General features: G+C 37.8%; 1 protein-coding gene across 1 annotated transcript; it reads left to right on the forward strand.

Annotated features, from left to right (window-relative positions):
• The first annotated feature begins 3,100 nt into the window (after positions 1–3,100).
• LOC115950654 lies at positions 3,101–5,563 on the forward strand. The gene has a single exon (XM_031067877.1). The coding sequence runs from the start codon at positions 3,333–3,335 to the stop codon at positions 5,178–5,180; it is 1,848 nt and encodes a 615-aa protein (XP_030923737.1). The 5' UTR covers positions 3,101–3,332; the 3' UTR covers positions 5,181–5,563.
• Positions 5,564–10,862: the final 5,299 nt, after the last annotated feature.

Raw genomic sequence — 10,862 nt, forward strand, 5'->3', positions numbered from 1 at the left:
TCAACGAAGGTCAGATTTCCAATCTAGCTCTCTTCGGCTCGGAGTTAGAGTCCTCGACTTGTGATCTAGCTATGGACATCACCCTAAAAGGGTGAGAACCAATTCTTCCAGGTGCAGCAAAAATGACATTGATTGTACCTAATGGGGGCGTTGGAGGAGCATTCCCCTGAGCCCTTGTCCTTGACTGGTCTCCTTGTCCGTTAGGTTGATACAGAAATTGTTGCAACCTCCCCTCTTTGACCAATTGCTCCAAATGGTCCCACAACGTTCGATAGTCCTCGGTGGTATGTCCCTGCTCTTGGTGGTACAAGCAATGAAGGCTCTGGTTGCACCTCAAAGGTTCTCCACTCATCTTGTTCGTCCATCTGAAGTATGGCTCATTCCTGATCTTCTCCAAAACTTAATGCACTAGTTCTCTGAACACAGTGTTCACCACTTGAGAAGTTCCTGGCTCAGACTACCCAGCAAAATCCCTTCGAGTTCTGTTATTGTGGTAGCGATCTGACCTGAAATCACTCCCCTCCTGAGGAATAACCTTGCCCTTTCCCTTACCTTGCTGCTGGTCCTCTTCAACCCTCTTGTACTTGGCAATCCGATCCATGGGCTGGCATACATTGGTAACAGGTTTCTTAGTCAAAGATTTCCTGAAACCATGCTCGGCAGGTAGGCTGAGCTTGAATAGGCTGATGGCTACATCGTCAAAATCACCATCTATCTCGTTGAACATCTCCCAATATTTGTCTGAATATGTTTTCAGGGTTTCTCCTTCTCTCATGGACAAAGATAACAAGGAAGCTAAGGGCCGAGAAACCCTGCTGTACGTAATAAAGCGAGATCCAAATGCCTGAGTGAGTTCCATGAAGGAATCAATGGAACCTGCCCTCAGACCATCAAACCACCTCATCGCCACAGGCCCCAAACTAGATGGGAATACTTTGCACATCAATGCCTCATTCTTAGAGTGCACAATCATTCTTTGATTGAAGTGGCTGACATGCTCCACAGAGTCTGTTTTACCATTGTACATAGTGAATGTGGGTTGAGTGAACTGCCGAGGAAGTCTCCCTCCCTCAATCCAACACGTGAAAGGTGACCTGGAAATTTGGTTGAGTGCTTTACTCATAGCGTCATTTCCTAGACCTACCAAGGACTAATTTTTGTTTTTACGTTCATGATAATAGTCCTCATCATAAGAGTAAGACTCTTTAGGGGGAGTCCTTGATCTGCACCTATAGCTACAATCCTCTTCACCATTAGAAGAGAAGTCAGAATGAGATAGAGCTCGCTTTCGCCGTTCATAGCACAAGCTCCTCTTCAGATGATCAATCTCCTTCTGCATGTTTCTGGCATTCTCCTTATGAGAAACATGGCTTTTACCCTGAGATTGACTCTTATTGGTGTGGGTAGTGTGTACACTTCCCTCCTGGTCTCTCCTTCGCTCAAGTTCACGAAAATGATCTTGACGTTGAGACCCAATGGATTCTGCTTGGTTTGAACCTGAACTTACCATAGTTGAACGTCAAACTCACTATCACACCAGTAATTCCCATAGACGGCACCAATCGTATAGACCCGATTTGTGATCCTAGCCCAAGCTATGAATGGACTTAAGACCAAAAAGCCCAAAACAATGAATTTGTAAAGAAATGGGTTGGAAAACTGGGCTCTAATGAATTAGACTAACTAGAAAATAGGTTTAAAGGAGAAGAAGATGTGAAAGAGCAGGTTTATAATGAAGAAAATTGTCCTCGGCAAAGTCCGAGGAGATCTGTTCTTATGTATTTCTTTCAAGTTTGATTACAAAGTCAGTTCTAGATGCTACAATAATTTTCCCTCTCTTTTTTGATCACCGTGTCTCACTCCCTCCTCCTTCTTTTATACTATCTTTCCTTTTCATATCCACCTTCCATGTGTATGCCAGGCAGTCGGTGTGGATACTTGTCCCATCAGCACTCCCCATAAGTCCTTATGCAATAGCTGTAAGGCTGAAATCCATTTTTCAAGCATCTCCTCCACATTAATGCGGTCAGAGAGTTAGTTGCAGTGCATTTAATGCGGAGGCAACAGCTTTCTCCTAAGATATTTTTAGAACTTCTCCCAGTCTGATCTCTCTGTAATACATATCTATATCTATAGAATTTCCGGGATCGTTACCCTTGTTGACAGACAATCTCTTAGGATCTCGACTTTGTCTAGCCGAGGACGCATTCATCCTCAACCCACTCTCTTGAGCTATTATGACCAAAACTAACCTTTTTATTCATCAACACAGTCTCTTCTGACGAAGACTTCTCCTCCTCGGACAGATCCTTGTCCTCAACTTGGGCCACAGGCAGATAATGAACTCCTAGACCCAAGAGCCTTACAAATACATTGACTAATGACTTACAAAATTTGTCATATTTGCTAAAAGTGATACTAAGGATATTACGAATTTGCAGCATAACATTTATAAATTGATATATTATCAATAAAAAAAAAAAATTCTAAAATTCATTTAATATGTTTTTGAAATCCACAAATCATATTCATGATAATGTGAGTTTGTAAATGTTTGTAGAAACTTCTACATTTTCCATTTTCTAACAACAATTAAAGTCAATTTGCTTGTATTCCTAAAAATAATTAAAGTTAATTCGGTTATGTCATTGAATTTATTTGGGAACTCAATATAGTGCACCTAATGAATATCCTTTCACATGGATGTGGATTTGAGAATTTTGTCACACATTCTGACACAGTTTGCATATTTGTCAATGTATTTTTTTACTTATACATTAGACCATCACTAGTACTTGTAAAAATATGCGTACTAATTATGTCAAAGCCTAACTTCTTTTTAAAGTTAATTAATAATGAAATTAAAAAGAGAGAACAAAAAAATCCTTAAAATTCTCAAAATAATCATATTACAGTTGGCCTTAGGTCAACCTACCTGGCTAAACAACCATCACACCCTGAAAATAATTACAGCCTCTCAAATTAGGAGTTTGACTAGTTAAAAAATAGTAAATAACAAACTTCCATCTCTTTCGGAGTTTTGACACTCTCATTTCCCCTAAGACGCAAATTACAACCTTTCTCTATCTGACCTTTTTCTTCGCTGCTTTTTCTTTCACATTCAGGCGCTATCCCTCTGTCGTCAGCCTCCTCTTTTGGTCGGCGACGAGAGGGATCAAATTGCACACAAACCCCATTTGACCAACTCTGCCCCATAACCCATTCATTCTTTCATTCTTTCTTTCTTTCTTTCTTTCTTTCTTTTAGCATATTATCATTACCATATCTAAATAGCTATTTCTTCTTCATTCGTATTATTTTGCTTTTGTGTAATGTCAAACATTTTAGCCCCGTTCCAGCTCTTGGAACTGAATATAATATCAGCACAAGATCTCGCAAATGTGTCTCGTTCCATGCGGACCTATGCGGTTGCATGGGTTCACCCAGATCGTAAACTTTCAACACGAGTGGACACTCATGGCGACAACAATCCAACATGGAATGACAAGTTTGTGTTCCGTGTGGACGAGGAGTTTCTACACTCAGACACGTCAGCCGTGATGATTGAGATCTATGGACTCCATTGGTTCCGAGACGTACACGTGGGCACGGTCCGTGTCCTTGTTGGGAATCTAATCCCAACCCCACCTAGGCCCCACCAACCCAACCATCATCCCAAGATCGGAATGAGGTTCGTGGCACTTCAGGTACGTAGGCCGTCAGGTCGGCCACAGGGAATCCTCAACATTGGGGTTGCGGTCCTTGACAGTTCCATGAGGAGCATGCCATTGTATACACAACTCAATCTCTCTGGAGCCGTTGGATATCGGCATTTGATGGGTGAAGATGAGTCATTTTTGCAAGGGAGTCATACAACGCTTACAAGCAGGCCTGAATTTCGTCGTACGAAGAGTGATACAAGTTCCATGATTGGTTCAGAGCTTCGAACTGCTCAATTCCGTGGGAAAACAACACGTAAAGGAAAATCTAGTTCCATGGTGAACGAGTCTTCCTCCGAAATCGATCACAAGAAGAGAGGTCAATCCAGAGGCAGCTCTTTGCTTAGTGGCTCCATCATGTTAAGAAGAGTGAAAAGCAAAAAGGGCAAAAAGTCTCGCTCAGTTGTTAGTGCCTCGGATGCAGAGAGTGACCCTCGTAATAAGAAGGGTAAAAACGGAAAAGCAAGTTCGTTGGTGAGCGGGTCGGAAGTATCCGTGGATCCTCCAAGGAAGAGTAAAATTGGAAGAGCAAGTTCGGTGTTGAGCACATCTGAGGTTAGTACGGACGTGGAGGCTCAGCCACCCATTAAGGTTATTAATGGAAAAAAGAATGGTAAGCCAAGTTCGTTGGTTAACGGTAACGGCTCAGATGTTGGGGACCCACCACCAAAAAAGGTTGTGTTAAATGAGAATCCTGTCATTGAAGAATCCGACGTTAATTGGTCAGAATCTGAGGTTGAAAGGATACCAAGTCTACCACCACCAAAATCAAAGGGAACAAAATTAGAAAAAACCACAAGTTTCCAAATTGATCCTGTGATTCAAAACCCACCTCCTAGAAAATCTACGGGAACGACCCCGTTGCACCCACGTGCCACCAATGTCAATTCCAGTTCCACACCCAAGCATGCACGTGCCAATCCCACACCCATCCATCCTCGTACTAGTGCCACACCCATGCATTCTAAATCATTTGGTAAATTCACCGGCTTGACTGAGTACGGAACCCCAAGAAAGTTCTCCGAGCATGGCACTCCGAAAAAGTTCATACCCCCGGCTGTAATGACGGAGTCAGAGCTGGGTCCATCAGCGTCGGAGGTGGCGGCGGAGGTGGCGAGAGCGCCGAGAGTGGAAGAGGAGGGAAGCTCTATTGTTGGTGGGTGGAGCTTGGCTGAAGAGAGCGTGGAAGGCCTACAATCAAAGCTCGAACGTTGGAGGACGGAGCTTCCGCCCGTCTATGACCGTGGCGAGTTTTCGAGCATAAGGGGATCGACCGAGCCCCGCGGCCATGCGCGACGCCACACTGATGGTGGCAACGGGTTGTTTTCTTGCTTCAGCAATATTTGTGGGTGTCAATGCCATATTGTTTGTGGTGGTGACTCTGCCCGTGTGGACAAGAAAGGTGGTACAAGTGTTCGGATCCCCCGGAGCTCATCCGCTAATAATGTGGGCTATACTTGAATTGCCTGACTGACTTAGTTGTCATCATTCGTGGTCGTTTTTTTTACAATTGATGATGCAGTCCGGTGTGGAATGAGGGAGCTAACTCATCACTTTGGATTTCATTTCTTTTTAGTTTTTTTTTTTTTTTTTTTTTTCTTTTTAATATATATATTTTTCATTTTTGAAGGACTTAAAATTGTGTGGTATTGGAAGTTTAGGCCATGCATCATGCCAAGGATGAATGTTAGGGAATCCATATGTCGATGGGTTAGAACACCCTAACTTCTTCTTCTTCCTTTATATTATTTTTTTTTTCTTTCTCACAAAATTCTGTCTCTTTCATTCTTTGGGCGCCCTAGAAAACAAATGTACAAGAAAGGGGAAAAAGGAAATTTATTATATTTCTGCCTGTAGATTATTAATCTTCATGAACAATACATTTTCGTTATTCAAATGTTCAATAATATATATGTGGTGCCGTAGTGTTTATTTCAAATGTTCAATAATGATATCTGCTCTTTGATGGCCGTGAACAGTATATAAGTTAATGCAATACTTTTAAATTTGAGCACAAAATAATCTGGAATGTTCTTTATTCTATTCTCATAGCTTGAAGTTCTGGGTATTCGTCACTGTTCCTGTTATGGTACCCAAACATTGCTCCCACTGATCCTTTTCCATTTTCCTTTACAAACTAAACGAAATTTAGTATTTGCAGTTCTAGTCCAGTGATGCCAATCACTGATATGCTAGCTCTCTTCAATAGTCGCCCAAAATATCTAACAATTTACAGATTGTACTCCTTTTTGTTCAAATTTTCTGGATGCCTTTGTAGGTTTATTCGAGAATGTGACATGTAGGTGTCTTTGTTCTATTTAAAAAATCAAATACATGACATACCATACCATGATTGTTGAAATATAAAATGAGACAAAAAAAAAAGTGGGACAAATGATTATCTGTCTTCAAGTAATTAATTCCCTTCCCTAAATACGAATTCTTCTAAATGTGTCTCTCTTCTATTTGGTTGGAACATATCCTCTCAATTTCATCTTTGCATAGTTGATATTTAATTTTTGGATATTTTTTTGAGAGAGAGTTTAATCTATAGCGTTCACTCCTGATGAGAACTTTTTATTATCAGACAAAGATACCAATGGTTTTTAGTGTAAGCGAAGATTGAATTCCAGATCTTTTATTCGACAATAAGAGACTTTACCACACACACACACATATATATATATATATATATATATTATATAATATAAGGAATTTTTTAAAGATAGGCCATTTGAACTTACCTTTAGCCAATAAAATCTATGAATAATTTACCCCACCCACCATAACTAGTTGTCAAATAAATCTGATGGTATTCACCACTAACGAGTTAAGCATGTGTGATTTCCATACATATATATATATATATATATATATATATATAGTATGACTTGGGGTTGGTCAATTATAAGAGGAGTAAAAAATGGAGAGAGAGAGAGATGCTTAGCAAACATTAATGGAGCATTGTATTAAAGAACCAAAACAACATTCGTTGAGAATCAAAAATACGCAATCTCAAACTAAGTCTACAAAAATTAGGTCTACAAATTGCACAATATAGACTTAATCCACATACAAGTCTAGAAAATTTAGGTTTACAAATTGCACAATTCAAACCAAAACCCTATCATTTGCCCAGAATTTCCCAAGCAAATGAAAAACGAACCTTCTCAGTAACAAATTTTCAATTTCACGCTAACGAATTTGAAATAACTAACCTCCCTCCTCTTACGCGTTCAAGTCCGAAGGTCTGACCTGCATGGTGGCAGAAGAGGCAACACTGCCAGGGAAGGAAAGAAATCTGGAATTCGCTGGATCTTGATCGTCAAGAAAGAGATCCTCTTGAACTCTAAACGCACCGTGAGCGCACACGATTGTGAAGCCGAGCATCAATGCCAAGATGAGGAACGATACGATGGTGGTCAGGAAAACGACAGCGACAGTTAAGAGCGAGAGACCAATCTCACAATCGGAGAACGAGCGGACGAGAATGACGAGAGGCTAATCGAAAAGTCTAGGCAGTGAGGAGAGAGAGAAGAACGAAGAGAGAGATACTGTAGGTTACCAGTGTCATTAGGCTCTTCATCCTCTTGGTCACCAGTGTTATTATCCCTAAAAGATTCTGGGAAATAGTTTTCCGAGGCTTCCTGTGAGATAAGCAGAAGAATTCCAGATAAAGCTATCCTCAAACCGGTTTGAAAACGCTTCTCAGTAGTGTCTAGCTGCTTTATCTGTCTACGCAAAGCATACAATTCATTCACAATCTGTGGTAAAAATCCCATCAGGAAAAGTATAAGCGTGGACACTCCAAATATAGTCGCTTGCTTGGGTGACAATTCCTTGTCCAAGAGAACCAAAAAGAGAGCAAATAAACATACTTCAGTGGAAACTGAGAAGATCTCAACCAACTGAACTCTTTTCTTAATAAATGGCTTCTCAAGAACAAGGAAGAAGAGCTGCAAAGAAGTGATGCATAACAAGATTATAACGGGAATCTTAGAAGACCAGGTATTCTTATAGGCACCACCCATAGCCCCTAGCAAAACGCGTCTCACAGACTCAAGCAACGTTAGTATACTCTGAGTTTCATAAACAGATTTTGGGTAGAAGGTGCTTCTGCATGTGTATGAACACTGCCCCTAGAAACCTCTACTGAGGTTGTGACTAAGAAAACTGTAGTGGGTTCTCCAAAGAAATCCTGGCAGCATGAAGTTGAAGAGTGCTTTAATGGAGCATTGTATTAAAGAACCAGAGGAAGCAAACATTGAAATAAACGAGAGGCTTGCTTGGGTCTCTCTCCTGTTTAATCTTTTAGATTCATCACACGTGCTTTGCACGTGCAATAATACTTTTTTTTTTCAATTTAGAGTTATAATGTTTAAAAGTGATATATTGTATTTTTTTTTTTTTTTTAAAGTAAGGTAACATAGAATAATGTTTAAAAATGAAATATAGATAGTGTCCTAAGTTTTAGGCAAAATGAAGAAGATAAAGGAAAAAGTCTAAAACATAATTGAAATATTTGAACTCAAATAGATAACAAATACAGATAGGAATCAAACATTTGAATACGAGATAAGAATGGATAATTTTTATGTGAGGTAGTGGGTTTGTTTTGGAAGAAGTAATTTTGTGTATATATATATATATATATATATAAACGTATTTGAATTCAAATAAATAACAAATATAGATAGGTATCAAACGTTTGAATACAAATGAGAATAATGGTTTTTTTCCCCTTTTGTACATGAGGTAGTATTACTCTTTTAACCTTTTTTGTTTTTTGTAGGAAAAAAAATTAAACTAAAGGGTATGTTATTTTAGAATTTGTATGAGGATATTTTGGTACGTCAAAAATTGAAGACGAAACGGGGGAATCCTCTTATTAGTAGTATGGATCAAAAATCTCTTTTTCTCTCTCAGATGAAGGAGTATTCATTTCCTATAAGGTAATTCTCTTAATGCTGTTTCTTTTTTTATTGGTTAATTTGCCCATATGATTTTGATTATTGTATATGATTTTGGTTTATTTTTTTCTCTATGTCTACACCTATATCTATAGATTCTATACTACTATTTATCAGGTTGTTTAACATAGTTTCAAATTGTCTCTCTCTCTCTCTCTCTCTCTCTCTCTCTCTCTCTCTCTCTCTCTCTCTCTCTCTCTCTCTCTCTCTCTCTCTCTCTCTCTCTCTCAAAGATAACCCATTATCCATATCCCTAAAAATTAGTCACTTCTACTTCTCCTTATTCCTTTTGAATGACAAATCATTTGCCAAAATCAAACATAAATTAATGTCTCTCTTCTTCCTGTTTAATCTTTTTTTTTTTAATCTCTCTTTTTCTCTCTCAGAGGTAGGAGTAGCCATTTCCTATAAGGTAATTCTCTTAGTGTTGTTTCTTTTTTATTGTGTTATTTGCCCATATGATTTTGATTGTTGTATAACATTTTGATTTATTTGGAAATTGTAAGAAAAAAATGAAATAATAAACATTATATAATAACTATTTTTAGGGTTATTGGAGCAATTGCAGTTAAAGAATTCAATACCATACTGGTACCAGCTGTACTAGGAAAATATATTGTATTGGCCATTAAACCGGTACCGATACTCTTCCAAAATATACTAGAAAAAATATCAAGTTATACCAGCCTGTATCTGCCCATACCGGTTGGTATTGGCGCTTCAACCGGTACAATAAAAACAATTGAAAAACATTATTAAAAAACATTTTATTTAATATACTATATTAGTTAATGTACTTAAGTTAATACGTAGACTTATAAATTATGAGGATTTTAAATCTTATTTTGATAAACATAAAAATTAATAAATTCATATTTACAAAAATAATACAAATATATATTAGATAGTAATCTCGAAACAATACACCGGTATCAACCGGTACCGAAATATTTTGTTCTCCTAGCCAAACCGAAACAGCCTCCGGTACAAAATTGGCTCACTTAATTGCAGTTGTTATATATCTGCTTTTATAGGGGCAAAAGTAAGGAATTAAGGACTAAATGAAATCGAAGTCAGAAAATGAAAAATGTTCAAGAGATAGCCTTGCTTTCTTACCCTATTTGTTTTGTTTTATTTTATTTTCCCATTTGTTCCCTTTCAATTCTTCTTAGAAGTTATTATTTGTTGTATACGAGTGAGTTAAATGTGTGAAAAGATTCTCTTTTTCATTTTTTTTGGTAATTTGTAATTTTGAACTATAGAATTTCAAGTAAAGAAGTGTAATTATTTACATTATTTTATTGCAATTGGTTTGTCCATAATGATGGGCCCCATAATGGAAGGACATGGAAATAGGAGAGATAAAGTAGGATAAAATTCATGTAAAAATTAGATAGGGTTGGATCGATTTTTTTTTTTTTTTTTTTTTTTTTTTTTGGGGTTGGTGGGTTGAATCCGCACCTCTACTTTTAAGTGTCAAACCATGCTAAGAAAAGTGGCATTATATTAGTTGATTAGGGATGAGCATGGACCTAGCCAACCCGACCCACATGCTCGACCGAACCAGACAAGAAGGGTCTTGGGTAGGTTGATGGATGCTCGAGTGGGACTCAAGACAAATAATTTAGTCAAATTCAAGTCTTGAGTTGGTATTAGGTCCAATCTGACTTGCCTGATTATTTATTTTTTAAAGAAAAAAACAAAACAAAAAACACAACCATAGTACGAATCAAAGAAACAAGGAACTTTGATTGAAACTAAATCTTTGTCTTCTTGTTTCAATGGAAAACGTTGTGTGAATGTAGTTTTTTATTTTCCACTAAAAGTTTTTGGAAAACAATTCTATTTCATAGCAAGCTAAATAAGAGAAGTTAATGGCCTGTTTGGAAGTTTAGGGAGGGAGGAGAGTAGAGGGGAGTAGAGGGGAAGAGAGTGGTGGGGAGGAGAGTAGAGTAGAATAGTTCCCCTCCACCTTGTTTGGATGTTTTTAAAATTAGTAAGGGGGAAGGGAGTAAGATATTTTAAAAATTAGAAAGGAGAAAAGAAGAAATGATTAAAATAGACAAATTTACCCCTATTTAAAAATGAACTTACAACTAATATTAATTATTATAGTTGATTTTTATTACCTAAAAAAATTATAATAAAAATAAAAATAAAATTTTTTTAATTT

Source organism: Quercus lobata, chromosome 6 (assembly GCF_001633185.2).
Source record: "Quercus lobata isolate SW786 chromosome 6, ValleyOak3.0 Primary Assembly, whole genome shotgun sequence".
NCBI lineage: Eukaryota > Viridiplantae > Streptophyta > Magnoliopsida > Fagales > Fagaceae > Quercus > Quercus lobata.

What these genes read in the sequence shown, in the direction of transcription:
- LOC115950654 (XM_031067877.1), top strand. Translation starts at nt 3,333, where the DNA reads ATGTCAAACATTTTAGCCCCGTTCCAGCTCTTGGAACTGAATATAATA.